The 21,357-nt window shown below is 41.8% G+C and overlaps 1 protein-coding gene across 1 annotated transcript in view; it reads left to right on the top strand.

Moving 5' to 3' along the window:
• The window catches only part of ACTR6 (actin related protein 6), a 462,768-nt gene that overhangs the window by 47,545 nt on the left and 393,866 nt on the right, over positions 1–21,357 (top strand). Inside the window, exon 3 of the mRNA XM_044064452.1 lies at positions 7,824–7,947. Coding sequence (XP_043920387.1) covers positions 7,824–7,947 — 124 coding nt within the window. The remainder of the gene's footprint in view (positions 1–7,823; positions 7,948–21,357) is intronic.

Here is a 21,357-nt window from a genome sequence, read left to right as displayed (position 1 = left end):
CCAACCTTAACAACTTTCTCCTCAAGAGCTCAACAAAACAGTGACTTTCTAAATAGCATACTTTCACAATTAATTGGAATCCCTTACTTAGGACAGCACCCCAGTGCATACTCTCACGTTTTAAAAAACAAATACAGTACAAATTCTCCAGATTGCCAAAGCCTTTACTCAAAGCTGTTTACATGTTAAGGGGCAAAGCTTTAGAAAAAGTTCACCCTCTCTTAAACAAAAAAAAAAAAAAAAAAGGCAAGAATTCATTCCATCTAGAAACAGACAAAAAATATGACCAGGAGGTATAAAGCCAGCTATTAAGGTCTTCACAAATTTCATAGAATAAACATGAAACATTCTGGAATTCAGTAAAGCAAATTACAAGCAGACAATCCCATAAAACTTGCTAAAAGAAAACACAATTTCAGCCTCGTCTGGATCCCTCCCCCTTCACCAAAGGAATTCATCTCAGTCCCTCCTCATGCCTCAACAGTATGAATACTAGCAATAATTTTACATTTCCTTCACTTGACACACCTGCCTCATGTTTTAAGAAAATTAAATCCAAAGATTTTGACACACTCTTAAACAAAATTGCTGCCAATGCCACATATGGCTTGCATCCTTGGTTTATTGCCCAGTACAAGGAATAGATGCTCCAAACCCTCACACATGTACATTTTGTGGTTGTCTGAAATAGTTTTTCATGCTAGATCAGTGCGTAGTCAAATTCATACTGGAAAATACTCAATCCCTCTAAAAGCAGATGATTTTTTGCCAGTCTCTATATTACCTACCCTGGCCAAAACTTAAGCAAGTATACAACCAACTACTTGAATACTTTCAGAACCCATAGGATGTTTACTCAACACCATCCTGGATTCTAGTTAGGCAGAATTACTATGATATCTCTATATACCCTTAGAGGTGACATTTTCCACAGTACAAAAAAGGTCATCGTACTGGATTCATTTTCATTTACCTCATGAAGGCTTTCAACATAGTCGAGCACAACATTTTTTGTACCATTAGATAGAATGACTGTGCTTCCAAGCAGTACAGGGATTCAAAGCATTCCTTATTAACTGACTATTTAAAGTACAAATATGTTGAATTATTCTCCTATCAGCTCCTCTTCTCTTAGCACAGTGCCTGATTACCTATCACCTATACTGCTCTCATAATTTATCAAAAAACGTCCTGCAGACCTCTTCTACCAGTCATTCATTCTGCATGCTAACAACATGGTTATTACAGATCAAGCCTATCCCTAGCTATTTTTAAAAAACACCTAGATGATGACCTTGTAATGCTGTAAAATTGACTCAACATGCATAACCTCTTTCTTAAACCCTCAGAAATAACAAGATTATGATTTTGGTACCCATCAGAAGTCAGCCAAAGAAGTAGATGGTTAGGCTGTTAAATGGTGTGACTTAGAAATGGCCAAAACAATCCAACATTACAAATAGTTGACTATCTGGTGTGACTTCTGTGTTCAAAATTCAAAGGCTAAAGTTAACAACCTCCTCTTATGAGTTAGAAAATCTCATTTTCTCACCCCAGTAGAGTTGCCATAAACAAAGGATTATGGTCTTTCTATGTTTACAACAGTCTCCAAAAAGAATAAATGTTCTACAAACCATCACTAATAATGTATGTTTGTATGTAGGTTTATTAATTCTGTTGTCCTATAGAGAGTAAAAATTCAATAGAGAGTATCCTTGTTCTATGCTAGTGAAAGCCAGATGGCACCCACTCTACCACAGAATCACCCTAATAATTACACACCTAATCTATAAAAGTAATAAACCTTGACTCATTATTTTCTTGGTCAATAGACTTTCATAAAGCTCCACCCCATACAACCTAAGACCCCCCCATACACCCAGCACAACAAGCTGCATTCACACTTTGCACACACTTTTTCTTCATACTAGCTCCAAAAAGTTTGGGGCTCCCTTGCATCATAGATGAAATCCATTCATTCTTATCCAAAGTTTCATTCAGAATGAAAAACTCTTCCTGGCTGGAATTTACTGGAGAAAACTAGCAAGATAAGCAATGTAGTGTGAGCAAATAATGATGAGGGAACAGTAATGGGATGAAGCCAAGCTGAAGTTTAGACTGCAGGCTAGAGACTCCTTTCCTACCAGGAATTGATGAATAGAGTACAGGCAAAGAGAAAGATATAGGGCAGCAGTAAGATGAAGACCAGCTCTGATTTGAGTTTTTGGTTATGGCTGGAGCAGAAGCTGCTGTTAAAAAGGAGATAATTAATGGGGCATATAAAATATTATTGAGTTTCGCTGTGGCGACCCCTAACCGGGAAAAGCCGAAAGACACAAACAAACAATAAAATATTGAATAATAGCTTTTTAGAATCGATCAGAGGAAGTTAGAAAACATTGGGAAGAGAGACTGAAAATGCAATTTATAAAGGAACAATGGAAGGATTGATGCATATTTGTTAGCCATACAATAAGTCCAGAAGGTTTAGGATTTTTGCTTGAAAGTGTTTTTATAGGTATTTTTTTTACCCCAGGCAGACTTCAAATTATTTTTCCTCAGATAGATAACTACAGGAGGTATGACAGAAAAGCAAGAAGTTAACTGGGAACATGATTTTTGGGAGTGTAACGAGTTGGCATATGTTATAAAAATTCCCTACAGAATACTCTTGACAGAAATGTTGATGGAGCAAATGGCTGCAACTAAGGAAATTATTCTTTTGAGCTGGGGTACAAAGTCAGAGTTGTTTGTATATAGTAAGGCTTTATTAAGTTTAATGCTTTTAGCTGTCAAAAAAGCAATTATGAGAAAAATGGAAATTAAAATCTAAACCAACTTTAATTGAAGTACTGAATATTGTAAAGGAGTTAAGAGCTAGAGGCAGTATATTTAGAAAAGGGAAGGAGAAAATTACTTGGTGATAAATTAAATTTATGGGAGCAATTTAGCAATACATGCAAAATAATGTTCAGGAGGGCTGTGAGAGTTAAGGGAAGGGTTCATATTATATGATCGAACGCTAGAAATAGCGAACGATATATTATCGAACACAAATGCATGAAACCACAAATTTTCAAAGGAACAGATCAGCATTTTTTTCCCCAGAGAAAACATTCACTGATCCAAAAAAAAATAAATAAATTTACAGGCAACATAAAGTGGGGTGCTTCGCCCCCCACACCCCACCACTTAAATATACCAACTCCGAGATCACACCACAGTGAAGAAAACAGAAAAGACCGGAGAACGACCCGATAAAAAATTCGCTGATCCATTCCTTCGATATCCTGTGGTTTTGTGCATTTGGGCTTGACAAATAAGCGTTCGCTATTTTTAGCGTTTGATCCTGTAATAGGAGCCCTTATGGGAAGACTGGAATTGAGCAATGTATGTAATTCTGGAGTGAATAATTGCTAAAAAGTAAATGTGTGTGTGATATAGAATGTGTAAATGACAAATTTTAATTTGTGTTTTTCTTTTATTTTCTGTTAAGACATAGGCAAACATATGCATTAAGTGACAATTTAATAAAGGTTTAACCAAAAGAATTAAACACCTTCCTGTTCAGTCATACTGCAAATACTTTCAACTAGAGGGGCCACTTAAATTGTAAACATTCTTCACAACAGGGCCCACCAGCTTCTTTTCCACATGACCATTTGAAAATCCTAATTTCTATTTCCTCTCTTGCTTCCTCTTCTCTAACCTTATTTTCCACTTTTCTTTCTCCCTATCATACCCTCTCTGTTTAGTATTGACCTTTAATTTGGCTATTTATTCCTCAGTTTCTACTAAGCTGTTGTATGATTCATTGTTCATTAATCAGTTGTACAGAATATAGTTACAGCTAGCAAGTATACCTGTACGCTTTCAATGTTCTTGTCGTTATTTATTTCTGTAAATTAATGCTGTGTCTTACTTTGATCATCTTTGTAGACTGATCATTATATTTGTTTGTGTAAACTTTAACTGAACCTGACAATGGGTTACATGGATCAGTGCTCTACCCAGTCAACAAATAGAATAAAATGAAAAAAAATATTTTCCAACATTCCAAAATTGAATGAACTGATAATGAAAATCAGGACATTGCTGCTGAGTAAACACTTGCTGCAAGTCAGTGTTAAAAAGCAGGGGCAGATGAGGCCATTGTCAGAGCAAGTATCCCATGAGATTGGTAATCTGTATCAAAAAGTCCATGTCATACCTGTAAGATATCTTTCTTTGAGAAAAGGCAAATTCTTATGAGGCTTTCTCACAGGTGTTGCCAGCCAGGGAGAGGTCTCCCTAAACTATTTCCCAGTTAACCATCAGTCCAGAGAATGCTGAATTTATGATACTGTCTTGTGCAAGGACAGCATGCTAGTGTGTGGGGGCAGAGGGCTCTGATTTTTGACATATTTCATTGAGGATCTGAGGCCTAGAGCCATTAGATAAGGTGTTTTGATTCCTTATCATTGTCCTTTATGCCTTATGCAGATTATATTTGAAATCTTTGTGGACATGTTCCTTGAGCTTTGTGCCTCCCAATCACTTTTCTGTCAGATGCTCGGTGGAGTGGCAGTCCTTACACTTGTACTGTGTGTCATTTGGTGGTCTCCTAGAGTGCTGGTATCATTGACATTTAAGAACATAATATAAAGACCAGAGTACAAGACACAGAATCTCTTCACCACCCAAGAAACTTTTGGGAAGTTTATGCTTTTTGGGAGGTTCATGTATTAGTATGGAAGCAGGAGGTGTGGCTCCCAACTATTTTAATGCCAAGAATTAAAGTTGAGGTTGGTAGCCCTTAACTCCATATTTTGAGGACTCTACAAAAATAAGAAGGTACAAAGTGCACATTCTCCTACAAGGGAGGAGCCACCACTCAGAAAATAGTAATTGAAAATATTTTCAGTGCTGTTCACGTGCTTGGCTTTTGAATAAATGGATTCACAGTTCTCACTTCTGGACTAATGTATCTGTTCTTTTTTTCAATATGGAATGCAGATACCACTTCCTTTCCTTGTGAGTTTGACTTTAACCTCTTAAGAAGTAGGTTATTTCATATGGGATTGAACATTTCACTGTTTAAAGTGACTCTGTTGAAGGTGTTCTCACAGTTGCCAGGACAAAAGGAGTGCGTACCAAGATCCTGGGATTTCAAGGGGTGGATATTTGTATTTTGTGGGCCATGGGAATGCAGTATTTCTGGTGTAAAAAGTTACATATTACGTTTGACGTTAGCACTGTACTTGTGGTAGTTATAGAAAACCACCTGTTTTTTTTCAGTGAGATACTGTGATGTTCTCTAATAATGAAGAGTGAGCTAAACCTTCTAGTTTTTTGTTTGGAGCAGATTTGTATTATGACCCAAGTTCAGGCAGTTAATTGGAAATAGGTATTTCAGTTTGGGAACAAGTGGTGAGGTATTCCCAAAGAAGCATACTGTGACCATGCTGCTGTAAATAATGTGGTGAATTTAGTGTGATGTGGCCCAGCAGGGACTGAAGCATATACAAACAATGGCAGAGCACACTCAAGTTGGAAATAGCATTGCAAAATGAAGCCTCGCAGTAGTGAGAACAGCAGTCAGCATGTGGCTGTGTAGAGCACACTGAGTTGTCCCATGACCAGGACATAGGCATACATATGACGTTCCAGATTTTAGAGGGGTTCACATGAGCACCAACGCACATCCAAAGCTGCCAGATAGGCACTGTAAGGACCCATATAATGGCTACACAGCAAAGGGTCATTACATAAGTGGGAAGGAAATTTGGTGACAGGAAGATCAGAAAGGAGAATAGCAAGAAGAGAAACACACAAAAGTAAGAGTGTGATGGGGGAATAAGGGTACTTTTCTGTGGGACAGGTGCCCATTTTGTATTTTTATGAAGAAGAGGAGAAAAGAGGGAAGGCAGTGTAGGAAGGGTATGAGTAATACAATGGCAACCGGGACAGACAAACATGTAACACAGACAAAATCTGACTGGGTAGATAGTGACATAAAAGGAGAGGTAACAGTGGGGAGATGCAAATTGACAGAGGATGGACAACTGGAGATGAGGAGGATTGCACTGCAAACAGGAGATGGTGAGTAACTTAAAAGGAAGGAGAACACCATGATGTGTTATAGGGTAGGGTGAGGATGGCATGCCAAGACCACCCAGTGTGAAATCCACCCAGAAGTCAATGATGACTGTGGTAGAAATCATGGGTGAGTTTCATCTCTGCTGGCCTGAGGGTCACTTTTGGCCAGCTGTACAGTTCTACCAGCCACAAGAAGAGACGCTCCTTGGTGCCAGTGTAGGCACTGAGCCAGTCATCCATTGTTTTCACCAGTCACAAAACCTCATGTATGTGCCCGTAGGTTGGATGTATGGTATTGGCATGTAGCAGCGGGAGTCACAAATATGCGCTAGTATTGCTGCAGGTGTGATGTCTCTGTGCATTCACAGGTTCTACTAGAAGAGGATACAACACAATGGGTTTTGCACATGGAGTCAAGGCGACACTTCAGTAGTGACAATCATCTAGAGCTGAGATTTGCATCTTTGGGTGGCTAGCCCTGCTACAGTAGTTCTTTCACACAACACACTCACACCTATGGCCAATTTAGAGTGCCCAGTCCACGTCATGTCTTTGGAGTGTGGGAGGAAAACAGAGCATCAGGAGGAGACCTACACAAACACAGGGAAGACATGGAGATTCCATGCAGAAGGCACCTCAGCCTAGAATTGAACCAGGAAACCTCTTGCTGTGAGGTGACAACACTACCTGCTGTGCCATTCTACCACCATAATCACCTCTTTCTGTTCTGTTTCACTTAAAATGTTGTGCTGCTGTTTTTTTTTTTTCTTTCTTCTGGATACCCCTCTCCCCCCGGGTGTATTCCATTGCTCTGTTAGTTTCAAATTTGATAAAGCCGTTGAACTTACTTCTGTGGTTTAATTTTTTGACACTTGAAGCAGTTGTTTAATTATGAAACTTTGAATGGCAATTTGGGAATCAAATCAATCAACTAGATATTTGAAGTTCTGCATTTAAGTTAGAGTTGTTTTCAGGGTCAGAAATCTCGAGTTCTGTGGCTTCCTGAAGTTTCTGAGGATTGCCAAAAAACTGGGATCAAACCAAACACCCAGGTATTTAAAATTCTGCACATCAGTTTTTGATCTGTTCACAGGGTCAGAAACCTGGTGTTTTTGACGAAAGTCAGAGTCTCATATCGTATTCCAATATATTTGGACTAACATATTTGAGTTGAGTTATTTAGAGGGTTAGGAATTTGAGTTCTTACTTCTTTGTTACTAAGTGTACCTGAAGGAGTGGTCATTATTTTGTTGGCATCAGTATCAGTTTGTTAGACTGCATTCCACGGAATGCCTTTTCAACTATTTTTGAAGATTTGCCATCTTTAAAGATGATCAACTCATTAATATATAGAGTGCTCTGTAGCCATGGTGGAGTCATAGTAATGTTGTTATTAAAAAAAGGGGGGGGGCCTAATACCAAGCCTGAGGGACATTGGTGTTAAAAAATTTCATTGAGTAAGAGAGAAGATCAGAATTTAAGAGGTGACAGGAAAGAACTGAAACATGCTTGCATGGCAGCCTGTATGAAGAGTCATTCAGATAGTCTAAAGGAGAGATGATTTTGTGAATATTGGGGAGAGGGATTTGAAGACCTCTGTGAGAGGACAAGAAAGGCTGAGCAAAACATCCATTTTTATGTAGAAAGTCTCTCAGGTTAAGCTCTAGTGATAAAGTATATAGTCTGGTTTTAATTTAATTACCAGAAATATACTGGAATTCAGACTTCTGTTTTTTGTTTAACAGGTGGATTTTGCAGAGACCAGTATAGTCATCACAGAACCATATTTCAACTTTGACACAATTCAGGAGTCAATGAATGAAATCTTGTTTGAGGAATATCAGTTTCAGTCAGCTTTGAGAGTGAATCGTGAGTATGGACTTTATTTTTTTTTAATTGCTATTAAATTAGGTGACAAAATGTATAAAAATTGTTTTATTTCTGTGCCCCCTTTCCATGTTTATCTAGTATCATCACACTTTTGCTCTTTTTTTATTAAACAATAAACATTTTTATTAGAGTATCACTTATGACGTAAGTAATTATACATGTATATAAATGAAAACAAACATGGCTACTAATATACTAATCGAGTGGGCCACGAGGCCAGGCCCTTGATTCTTCTCATTTCATTCACCTGAAAACTAACTTCTAAAGACTGAGAACTTTGAAAAATTCTTTCTTCTGAGCCAAAAGTAAGTAGTAGCAAATTTAATGACTCTCACTTTTTTTATTTAGGCGAGTTAAAAGCTAGCATAAAAGCCTATAAGTGCCCATTCAGAACTTTTACAGAAAAGTTACTGACTTTGGTGATACATTAAACCATATTGACATAATTTTAGTTTCAAATATTATACATCACTTATATATCCTGTCACTGTCAGTAAAACATTATATAGCTCATTCAAATCCTGCATTCTTTTAAACCTCATTCCTCGTCTGCATGTATTGTTCCCACAATTTCCTTTTTTTCTATGTAATTTGCTCCAACCCTTTTTTAAAGATCCCATTTCCAGTTGTTTTATCTCTGTTATTGCATTCACTATTGATTTCCATTTCCTGGTAATTGCTTTTTTGTCAGCTGCCATAATTAGACTCAGCAAGGTCTTACTATGTCTAACCATTTTCGATTCTGTATCATAGATCAAAAAAATCATTTCCTTTGTCATACCAATTTGCTCACCCTATATTTCTGATACAGTAAAGTCTGCCAACTCATTATACTACCAGAAAATATGTCACCATTGACATATTTTTTCCCCATCATACCTCTATTATTTGCTATTTACCTGAGGAAAAAATAATTGGAGTCTACTTGGGGTATAAAATATCTATATAACTTGTATATACTATATTATATAATTTTATAATATGTAATGTATTGTATCATTTTATAATATATAATTTTTATATTTTTATAATATTTTTATACCTATATAATTTATATATATATATGTGTATGTATGTATATATATATGTATATATATATATATATATATATATAATTTTAGAATATATAATTTTTATATTTTATATTATGTAATATTATAATATATGTAATCTATATACTTGTACTCTGAGTACAAGTTAACCTAACATATTGTAAATAACATAATTGCACATATTATAAATAACCTATCCCACCTTTTTTTCTCTCTTTTCCTTCTAAGTCTTTATTCTCCTTCTCAATTAAGTTACCACTGCCATCCTAAATATTTAGATACTATATAACCAAAGAATTTATTCCTGTTCTCTAGCATGAAATGAGATTGTAATTGTGTCTTTTTTACTATGATTGTATATGTAACTAAACTATGTAATGCGGAGCTTTTCTCCTCGGGCCTCCACTGAAAATGGGTCCCTGAGCCCAGTGGACCCATGTTTGTTGGTCATCAAACTGGAAATAAATAACTATAAACACTTCCAAGCAAAGAGTTTGACTTTAAACTCTTAAGAGTTCTAGACTTTGTTGCATGTTTGGGAGGCATACATATATCCCCCATTGTTTCTTTGTGAATTGCTTATCTAGTCTGTCTTCTCAATCATTTCTACCTCCTCTGATTGATTCTTATAGTTATCATGCAATGTTTTATATGCTGTGCTAATTATTCCTTTTTTAACAGTGGGTTCTGTTCTAGATTCTATAAAAAAACTCTGCCAGTGCTGGTCTTTGCTTAGGATTCCCCAATTTTTTCTCTTTGCCTATACTCAGATATCAGTCCTTGATAGGGAAGGCAATCTCTAGCCTGTAGTCCAAATAAATTGTTGGCCTCGTCCCATTCTATTACCTTTCCCTTTCTAATTATTTGCTGCCAATACCTTGGTTCTTTTGCCAGTTTCCTCCAATAAATTCCAGCCCCTTTTTGCATATTGTCTGTATCCGTAATTGCAATCATCCCTATTAGCAGAATTTCCTTTCTCCATTCCTGTGTTGACTTATTTCTTTGAATATGTTCTGCTACTTTATGAATATAATATTCTGCATGGTTATTGTTATCCTCCTTAAGGATCTGCATCCAAAATCCCAGTCTGTCCTTGTTTCTTGGGCTTTATTTCTTAGAATATGTTCTGCTACTTTATGAATATAATATTCTGTATGGTTATTGTTATCCTCCTCAAGGATCTGCATCCAAAATCACAGTCTGTCTTGTTTTTTGAGCTCCCCCCCCCCATTTCATCATCCCTTTCCACTTTGAATTATAGGATGTTATGTAGTCCTATCTCGCCTACATTCTCTTACCCATGGGTTCGGAGCCGAATATCGGCTCCAACTCGGCCTATTTACTAGCTCAAAAATCTCTGATTGGCTGGGCTAAGAGGGTAACCCATAGTACACTGCTTCGCATTCCCAGATCTCTTTTGCTGCTTGTAGAGCTCGGACGTGGTCTCGCTTGGCTGTAGCTAAGTACCCTTTTTTTACTTATTTCTCTTGAGAAATTGGTTGCTTTATACTTAAAAAGCTATTTTAATAGCTACTCTTGCTGCGGTAGTTGTGTTTGTGTTTAGTAGTGTTTTTGTGGTATCCCTAACTGTTCCCACGGGCTAGGCCCGTTTTAGTTAGAGGACCTAGTCCTCCCTTAGTTGAGTAGTTCGTCTGTTTCTTGTTGTATATTTTTTTTGAGGACCGTTTAAGTTAGAGGTTCTCTCTCTGTGTTCTTGTTGCTATTGTTTGTTGGTTAAGAGCTTCGCTCTTCTCTGTGGTACTGTCTAAGTTGTGGGCTTCCCGCCCTTTTTGGTAGTTGTTAACTGTAGTTACGCTGTGTACTTTGCATAAGATATGTCTAAAGATCAGAAAGAACATACGCCTTCTGGCTTTAAAAAGTGTTCAAAGTGCGGATATAAAATGTCCATCACGGATGGAGACACTATCTGTGTCTACTGTCTTGGAGCCATCCATTTACAGGAGTCGTGTAGCTTTTACCACGCCTTCAGTCCTAGGGTGCTCCAAGAGAGGAAAAACAAATTGATTTTAAAAGGACTACTTAAACCATCTTTTGAGAAGGCTATAGATTCGGCTCCCAGTCGAAATCGAAGTCCTCCAAGTCCAAGAAAAGGTCTCCAGCTCCATCGGCATCTTCGGTGCCTCCGGAGAAGATTACTATATTGGATACTGCTTCCTTGGCTCCACTGTCTTCGGGGCCACAGGAGGTGTCTGTGTTAAGTGAATCAGCGTCCGCTCCGATCATTCTCAAACCTGTTCGGAGCCGGTCGCCGAGTGTGAGGCATGGTTCACCAGATAAGAGGTCTCAGTCTCCATCCATCTCCTCCAGGCTTTCTGATTTGGATGTGGATATGGTGGTGCAGAGGCTCCTGCAGTCGCCGGTGTTGGCTAAATTGTTTTCGGCTCTGACCCAGTCGGCTCCGGAGCCAATTCCTATGGTGGTTTTATCGATTCCTCCTCCAAGCACATCCTTGCTGTCGGAGCCGGTATGTTCCGCTTCGAGTGTTGTTCCTGCACCGGCTCCGATACCCCCTCTGGATTTATCGGTGCCGACCTCGGCTCAGACCATGTCTTTTCCGTCCACAGGGTTCGAGACTCAGGTCTCCTCGGTCGGGCCTGAAGGGGATACCTCGGGACATCTTTTGGTTCCGAGTCTCCCACTCCGTGCATCGGCTAGGGGGACCCCGATCATGGCCTTGGAGGCCGGTCGGCCCTCAGACTCAGGGGGACCTGCCTTCGAGGCCATGCGGAGCGTGCTGGCCAGGTCATCAGCTAAGTCACTCGGGTCGGTCATTCCATCCCCTACCACTCCGGTGAGAGCTTCTGACACCCACCTATCCTTAGACAGCAGAGCGCCAGACCCTAAGGATACCCCCTCAAGCGGTCCCCCACTTTCTGAAGGTCCCTCAGAGCCTGTGCCTGAGGAACCTCCCAGAAAGAAATTGTGCAAGAGGAAGCACATAGACTCACAGGACGAGTCTCTCACTTCGATACTGACCTCGAGGAAGCGGAAGGGTTCCCCCAAGTCTTCCTCTGATGATGTATCCTTCAACGATATCCTGGAGATATTGAAACAAAGAGGAGACTGGCCTTCCAAAACCCCTTCCGAGGAGGAGTCAGTATTCCTTAAGGCTTTTGGTGCTCAACCTTCCACCTCCTGGGTGTCTCCACCCTTCGATGAACTTCTTGACCTTATTTGTCGAATGGTATGGGAAAACCCTGATTCTGTGGAGCCAGTACCTCGGCGCCCCAACAAATTTCTCTCCACCCCTCACGGAAAATAATTTCTGACAAAGGGAGGTAGACGCCATGGTGGTGGCGGCAGCCACCCAGAAGGAAGTTGCAGAGTCTTCCTCTTCGGTCCATCCTCCTATCAAAGAGTCTAGGACTATGGACCGGTACAGGAAGTGTACCTTGTCTTCAGCCATCTTCACCTTAAGATCGCTGAATTACTTATCTCATTTCACTTGGCTCCAGAGAGATCTCCTTAAGAAGTTGGGAGAAACTCTTGCGGATAACATACCTGAAGCGGTGGCTCAGACAGTCAACGCACAGGTTTCTACCCTCAACTCCATTGCAAACTTGTCCATGCGGCTCATTTCGTATGCGGCCGAGGGAGCGAGTAGGGTGGCCAGCTCAGATGTAGCCCTTAGAAGGCAAGCCTGGCTGCACCTGTGTTACTTTGCAGAGGCCTTCAAGTCTTCCTTCACTGATGCCCCTTTTGATGGTTCCTCCTTGTTTGGGACCAAAGTGAAAGACACCCTCACCAGGTGCGAGCAAGAGGGAAAGACCCTATCTGCCGTAGGGGTCCATTTTTCCCTCCCATCTAGGCCTTATCCCAAGGCTCAGCGAGGGGGAAAGATGTGGTTCAAGAAATCACAAAGGTTTTTCCTGCCGCACAAGGTGAAACCCCCTCCCGAGGCAGGGGAGGGGGGAGTTATTCAGGGAGACGTCGCCCCAGAGGCAGAGGGGGTCCCTGCAATTCTGTGGACCGCGTATTCCCCATACTCTCATTCCTGAGGGTGTGCCCGACTGTGCTTATCCGGAGCCAGTCGGGGGTCGAATTTCCTTGTATCCGGAACCCTGGGAAAACATCACTCAGGACCGATGGGTATTAAGGATAATATCCGGAGGTTACACCATTCCATTTTCTTCAGTACCCCCTCCCATCAGAAAATTCCCCAGACGTTCCACCCAGTCAAAGGGATCAAGCAACCTCCGAGATATTTCAGCTGCTAGAAAAAGGAGTCATCCAACCAGTCCCCTCAGACCAAATCGGATTAGGGACTTACTCAAGATTCTTTTTGGTGCTGAAAAGAACATGGAACCTGAGACCCATACTAGATCTCAGTCAACTCAACCATTACGTACACAAGTCCAAATTCCGTATGGTCACCCTACAATCTATTCTCCCATTGTTGGGAAAGGAAGTATGGATGTGCTCCATTGACCTGAGGGATGCTTACTACCATATCAAAATGGACAGGGCATCCAGGTGTCATCTACGCTTCAGGCTGGGAGCCAGACATTTCCAGTTTCGAGCCCTGCCCTTTGGTCTCACCACAGCCCCCAGGGTGTTCACCAACTGTATGGCAGTGGTGACAGCTCATTTGAGACGTCAAGGATTCCAGGTGTTTCCGTACCTGGATGACTGGCTCCTCACCGCCCCCACCAGGCATCTACTAATTCAGACCAGGGACACTACCATCAGTCTATGTCACCAATTAGGCATCACGATAAACTGGAAAAAATCTGCCTTGTTGCCCTTACAGCGTGTCACCTTTATAGGAGCAGAGCTGGACACCATTCAAATGTGAGCGTTCCTACCACAAGAAAGAATCACAGGGTTGCAACAACAAATTCTCATGCTGATGCCTCTGAGACATGCGAAGGCAAGACTGATTCTTCAACTCCTAGGGACCATGGCAGCTACTATCATGTTGGTCCCGTTAGCGAGATTACACATGAGAATTCTTCAATGGCTTCTCTTTGTCCAATGGTCTCTCCAAAGACTTCCGCTATCCCATCCAATCCTAATGACAGACAAATGCAAGCAGGACCTCCGTTGGTGGCTGTGCACCAACAACTTGAACATAGGAAAACCCTTTTTCACCCGTCCCTGTGGCCACAGTGACCACGGACGCCTCCCAGATAGGGTGGGGGAGGCATTATCTTGGCAGGATGGTCCAAGGCACGTGACAGGAGCACGAGATGCATTTGCACATAAACGTCCTGGAGATGAGAGCAGTGCTTCTTGCGTTGCAGGCACTTCAAGAAGTCCTCCCTCTAGGGACTATTGCGATACACTTGGACAACATGTCAGTAGTGTGGTATCTCAACAAGCAAGGAGGAACCCAATCTTATCCACTATGCAGGGAGGCCATGCGCGTGTGGCATTGGGCAATAGCTTCCCAACGGTTTCTAGTGGCAACGCACATCCCGGGGAAGACCTATGTGATAGCGGATCGCCTGGTGGCAGAGCAAATCTTAAGCAGATGGGGTCAACCTTGCTGCGACCTTTTTGCCAGCCCTCTCAATGCGAAATGCAGCAGCTACTTCTCGCTGATCCCCCCACCGGGGGAATCACCCAGGGACGCTCCAGCTCACAATTGGCCTCCGGTCTGCTTTATGCTTTCCCTCCATTTCCCTTCTCTCAAGGGTGATTCAGAAAGCGCAATCCTTGGGAAGCAGGATGATTCTGATTGCCCCACACTGGCCTCGTCACGTATGGTTCCCCTTCCTTGTGGATACTCCTTGGATTCTGGAACCCCTTCCAGACTTACTGACACACATGTTGGGACACTTCCACCCCTCTCTGAGGCCAATCTGGCTGAGAGCCTGGCTACTCCACTTCCATCCTTAGATGCCATAATTTTTCGCCAGATGTAGGCCATATTTTGTCGTCCTCTCATAAACCATCCATTAGAAAAATCTACTTTAGCAAATGGAAAAGATTCTCTATTTGGGCTCATTCCAGAGGCATTGATCCCTACACGGCTCCAATTGATTCCGTTTTGGAATTTTTGTCTATATTGTTCTATCAGGGGTCCGCTTCAGCCACCATCAAAGTTCAGCTGGCGGCTATATCAAACTTCCACGTGGCCAATGAGCCTAGCCTTATGGCACACAGACTATGTAAAGAATTCCTTAAAGGTACCCTATTGCTTCGTTCCCCAGTATCACAACCTGTTATGCCCTGGGACCACAATTTTGTTCTTCAAGCCCTCACTCTTCCACCCTTCGAGCCTGCAACAAATTGAATGTGGTTTCCAGGGGCAGATCTTCATTTGGCTCCACAGTTCTCAGGAGTATTTTCCTATGAGCCACCCAGGTTGTAGGTGCTAGAGACGCTGTCCCATGGATAAGAATGTAGGCGAGACAGGACTACATAACATCAAGAAGTTATGTACTCACCATAACGTTCGATGTATGTAGTCCATCTCGCCTCACATTCTTACTTACCCTCCCGCCTTCCCCCTGCCTGGAGGATTTGGAGGTAAAATTTTATCATGCAGAGTCCCTTTGATTAATTTGTTTGGATAAATTGTATGGATGTGTGTTATGTATGCAATAACTGAATTGTTTGCAGCAAACTAGATCTGGCGGTGCGAAGCAGTGTACTGTGGGATACCCTCTTAGCCCAGCCAATCAGAGATTTTTGAGATAGTAAATAAGCAGAGTCCGAGCCGATATTCGGCTCCGAACCCATGGGTAAAAATGTGAGGCGAGATGGACTACATACATTGAACGTTATGGTGAGTACATAACTTCTTGATGTTCATCGTGCATACAGCTGCAGTCATAACAGATGGGTTTTCCTGCTGTAAGGCGGGTCCTCGGTCGGCCGAATTCCAAAGTCTAGGTCCGGCGTCGGATATCGTCGCTTCTTCCCTGACGTCAGGCCTCCATTATTTCAGAACATTCTGAAGACAAGCAACATTCATACTCCCCTTTTGAAGATTCTGATGCAGAGGAGTCCATTCAATCTGTCTCCCCCCCTGAGGATTACTCTTTTGGGGAAACCTTACATACCTTGAGGGAACACTTCCACTGGGAAGGCCAAGAGTACTCAGACTCCAAGAAAAGGCTTAGGGATTTCCTCTTGCTCCCTCAGCAAAGGCCTCTGGCTGTACCTCCTGTCTTAGACATACTAGATGATGTGTATTCAGAGGCCTGCCTCAACCCAGATTCTTTACCTCCAGCTCCATTTAAGCCTGACAGGTATTACCGGGTTCCTGATTCACACCAATTCCTATACAAAAGCCATACGGCTGACCCAGAAACTATTTCACAGGGTCCCAAGGGAATTAAGGCCTCCACTGCTAAAAATCCATTACCTTCAGAAAGAGATTCCAGAGCTTTAGAAAGGTGGGGGAAAAAGGTATACACCTCGGCCACCATAACCATGAGGGCATTAAACTGTCAGTTCCATATGTTAAAGTACCAACAGTTTCTGTTATCACAGTTGAAAAGCAAAATGTCACAACCTGAACAACCAGACTTGAAGGAGTTGCAGGATTTGTTACATAGTGCAGAGCAAGTGGGTAAACATACCTTGCAATGTGGTTTTGATGCTTTAGAGGCCTCATGTAGAGCTGCTGTTACAGGATCAGTCATACGTAGACATGCTTGGCTCAAAGAGAAAACTTTACCAGATCATGTCAAAGCTAAATTACTAGATGCACCTCTTCAAAAAGATGTATTGTTTGGTGTTAAAGCTGAGGAGGTATTAAAGAAAATGGAGGAAAAGGCAAAATCAATGCAAACAGTGAAAGATTTCCTACAGGTACAACCTCCACGTTTCAGTAGAAATTGACCTTCAAAAAATTGGTCCTTTCCAGCCACGGACAGACCCCAAAGAGGTACATACAGGCGCCCTAGGGGTAGAGGGCAATCTCAAGGATCGTTTAGAGGCAGACAATGGCAAGCACCTACACAAAGAGGTGGTGAGGATAGTTCACAGCCTTTCAGAAAGCAGAACCAATGACTTTCCCCTTTGCATGCCAAGCAAGGCTCAAATGGCAGCACCTTTAGGCGGAATACTGGCATTATTTTCGAAAAATTGGTATATTGTCACAAAAGACAAATGGATCCTGGACATCATAGACAGAGGCTACAGATTCCACTTTCACACCCTTCCAAAAAAGAGAGGCATGCCAAACCTGCCACACAATCAAAGGGCAGAGGCACAAAAACAAATTTCAGACCTCATGGACATGAAAGCTATTCAAGAGGTACCTGCACAAGAACAGGGTCAAGGTTTTTATTCCAGACTATTCCTGGTACCAAGGAAGGGCAAAGATTGGAGACCTATTTTGGACTTATCCATCCTAAACACATTTTTACTTGTGCCAAAATTCAAGATGCTCACATTACAGCAGCTTCTTCCCATGCTGGGCAAGGAGTCTTGGCTGGTAACGTTGGACGTCAAGGAGGCATACCTGCATACTTCTGAAACATCTGGCGTTTGTAATAATGTTGTTGGACTCTCTGGGATACATAGTCAGCAAAAAGAAATCAAGGCTAATACCCTCTCAAACAATAATTTTCCTGGGTGCCAGCTTGAATACAAATACCCAGATAGCCTACCTCACGCCAGAGAAACAAGGGCAACTAACTCAATACTTCAGAAAACTGGCAACTTTCACCAGGCTGACTGCAAGGAAAATCCTGCAGGCTCTGGGATTTATGGCATCTTGCATCCTGCTAATCCCATGTGCAAAGCTGCATATGAGGAAACTTCAATGGTACCTAAAAAACCTATGGTCTCAACACAGTCACAGTTTGGAAACAATGATACCACTGATTCCATGTCTTCAAAAGGAATTTCTGTGGTGGGCTTAAGCATGCCAAAGAAACACAGGTCTCCCATTCTGCAAGCCTCAAGCAAATCAAGTCATCACAACAGACGCCTCGGACTACGCCTGGGGGGCGCACATGACAGATCGGTGCATTCAGGGGAAATGGTCCCAAAAAGAAAAGCACCTACACATCAATCAAAAGGAAATGCTAGCGGTAATAAATGCTATTATGGCTTTCAAAGACCTACTGCATCCAGGCCAGCTATTGATAAGAACAGACAACACCACAGCAATGTGGTACATAAACAAACAGGGAGGAACCCACTCATACCCCCTATGCAGGCTAACCATGTCTCTTTGGAACATGGCTCTGGAACTACAAATCGAACTTCAAACACAGTACCTGCCAGGCAAGGAAAACACGCTGGCAGACAACCTAAGCAGAAATATGACAGATCCACATGAATGGAAGTTGCATCCTCAAGTTTTTACAAAAATAATTCCAGCATGGGGAAGGCCAGACATAGATCTCTTTGCCTCCCACAGAAATCACCAATTGACAAAATTCTGCTCAAGGACCTTTCATCCACAGGCCTGGAAAGTGGACGCACTCTCTTTCAGTTGGACAACAATGACAGTTTATGCCTTTCCACCTCTTCCTCTGCTGCCCAAAGTTCTATTAAAAACCAGAGCAGACAGACCAAAGATGATTCTCATTGCTCCAGACTGGCCAAGACAACACTGGTACCCACTCCTGAGGAGCCTGACGCATTCCCCACCATGGATCCTGCCACTAATGCCTCTTCTACTGACTCAGCACAACTTCAAAACTCTTCACAGTCAGCTGAAAACGCTCAATCTAGCCACATGGAAGATTCCTTAAATTCACAACAGACCCTACTCTCCAAGGAGGTGCAGGATGTCATTTTGGAGGCCAGAAGGCCTTCAACTAGAAAAGCCTACTTTGCAAAATGGAAACGGTTTTGTGCCTGGAATCAGAAAAAGGGTCAGAATCCTGCAATACTGAACTTACCTCAAATATTACAGTACCTAGCTGAGATGCTAAGCAGTGGACTTTCATTCTCCTCCATCAAAATCCATACCTCAGCCATTTCTGCAGAATATAACACTGATCCTCCTTTATTCTCTCACCCCCTCTTAAGACAGTTCCTCAGAGGGGCTAAGAGTATAAAACCCCCCAGGAAACAACCAGTGCCTGCTTGGGATCTCAATTTCATTCTAGAAAAACTGACCTTGCCTCCTTTTGAGCCAGCTGCTTCAACAGAACTACAATATTTGTCCTGAAAACAGCCTTCCTTCTGGCTATATCACCTCAGCTCGCAGGGTTTCGGAACTACAAGCCCTCATGGCTGTGCAGCCTTTCATCATTTTCCATCAGGACAGAGTTTCCTTACGAACCAATCCTTCCTTTATGCCAAAGGTAGTATCCAAGGTAGCCTTGAATCAGGCAATCCACTTACCTACCTTTTACCCTAATCCTCAAAACAAAGGGGAGAGACTACTACATTCCTTGGACATTCACAGACAGCTACGTTATTATTTGGACAGAATAAAGCCTTTCAGAAAATCAGAGCAACTCTTTGTGTCCTATGCTACAGGAGCTCAAGGGAAGCCTATTTCCAAACAGACAATCTCAAAATGGATAGCCCACTGCATACGCTTTTGTTACTCTTTTTATGGTAAAACTGTTCCTGCAGGCATCAGACCTCACTCCACAAGGGCCACAGCTACCTCTGCAGCTTTCCTCAGGGGGGTTCCTACCAAGGATATTTTGGAAGCAGCCACTTGGAGTTCTGTACATACTTTCTCCAAGCACTATCACCTACCATTATACTCCAAATCTAGAGCAGGCTTTGCCACTGCAGTCCTGCAGGGCATCCTGGCTCCTCCTAGTTCCACCTAGTGCCTACCACCTTTTTTTTTTAGCTTTGGGATTCAACCCATCTGTTATGACTGCAGCTGTATGCACGATGAACATAGTACAGTTTTGTACCTACCATAAATATAGATGTTCGAGTGCTAATACAGCTGCAGTCCAGGTTTCCCTCCCTCCTTCCCCTCTTGGGACAGACCCAATGACTAACACCTCCTCATACAACCTGATTGGGGTATTCTTATATGGTGTATTTGCTTGCAACTACTGTTTTTGGATTATACTGCATTGCATTTTTACATAAATTTATGTATTGCCTTCCTTCTGGGGGCACCTGACATCTGGGGCAAGAAAAACTGAAGAAAATGGCGTCGGCTGGTTCTTTTATACCCCTGTCGCACTGACGTCAGGGAAGAAGCGACGACATCCAACGCCGGACCTAGACTTTGGAATTCGGCCGACCAAGGACCCACCTGACAGCAGGAAAACCCATCTGTTATGACTGCAGCTGTATTAGCACTCGAACATCTACATTTATGGTAGGTACAAAACTGTACTTTTCTCCTTGTGCTCTGTATAGGAGCCTTAATTGTGTAGCTCCGAAATACCCTTTCAAGTCAGGTTGTCCCAGACTGCCTTGTTCTGTTGGAAGAATTAGCTTATCCTATTTGACTCTTGCCGGCTTCCCCCCCCCAGATAAAATCCTTCAGCTCTTAAGTGCTGAAGATCAACGTGTGCATGTATGTACCTTTTAAGAAGCTAAGGGCTAGCACACGTCTGTCTGTTGACTAGTTTGTTTATATTTTCTGATGCTGCTATCCATCCTGATGTGTTTCTATGTATTAAAGCATCTAAATGAAATACCCTGCCTGCTTCTCATCTGTGTTAGAGAAGGACGTGCGACATGGTGCCAGAAGGGGCATGTCTAAAGGACATGGTGTTAGAGGCGGCATGGCTAAAACGACTTAAGGCACTTGCTTGGAACTAGTAGAATACACAAGAGTGAATCATCCTTATTGTACATATACTTCGCAAAACAGGTCAGAAATGAATTTCAGATATTAAAAGTTGCTCAGCATTATTTCTTCGCAAAATATAAAGTCAGGCATACAGAGCATTCTAAATGATATTTACGATAGTGATAAAAATATTCAAATTACTATGGAAAATGTTTGAAATAAAGTCCAAATTGCATAAAAATTAATAAAATAAAAGGAAACGACAGCATTTTTCAATATGTTCTTAGTGAAACCGTATTTTTCATATTAATCAAAGATATCTGAGTTATCAGAAGTGTGTAAAGTGTTTGCATGTTTTTGGAGTATTACAGTAGAGTTATTTCCCAGAATACAGCCATTACAGAGCATATTTCGCAAAGTACAGTATTTTGAAGAGTTTATTGTGCATTTGAATGTTATTACAAGCTCACAGAACAGTTTGTTCATGCATAATTGCAAGGGCCATATTTTCAGTGTGTTTGTACATACTTCGTGGGCATGGCAGATGGATTTCGAAAACCCAGTGCACTTGTGTTTGATAGTAATATTGCTGAGAACTGGAGAGTGTTTGAGCAAGATTATGACATTTTCATTCAAGCTGCATTTCTTGATAAAGATGACCATACAAAGGCATTTATTCTGCTT

This window comes from Protopterus annectens, chromosome 2.part2 (genome assembly GCF_019279795.1).
Source record: "Protopterus annectens isolate FY-2018-M chromosome 2.part2, PAN1.0, whole genome shotgun sequence".
Taxonomy (NCBI): Eukaryota; Metazoa; Chordata; order Ceratodontiformes; family Protopteridae; genus Protopterus; species Protopterus annectens.
The sequence above is the reverse complement of the archived record's forward strand: the minus strand, read 5'-3'. Positions and strand labels throughout refer to the sequence as shown.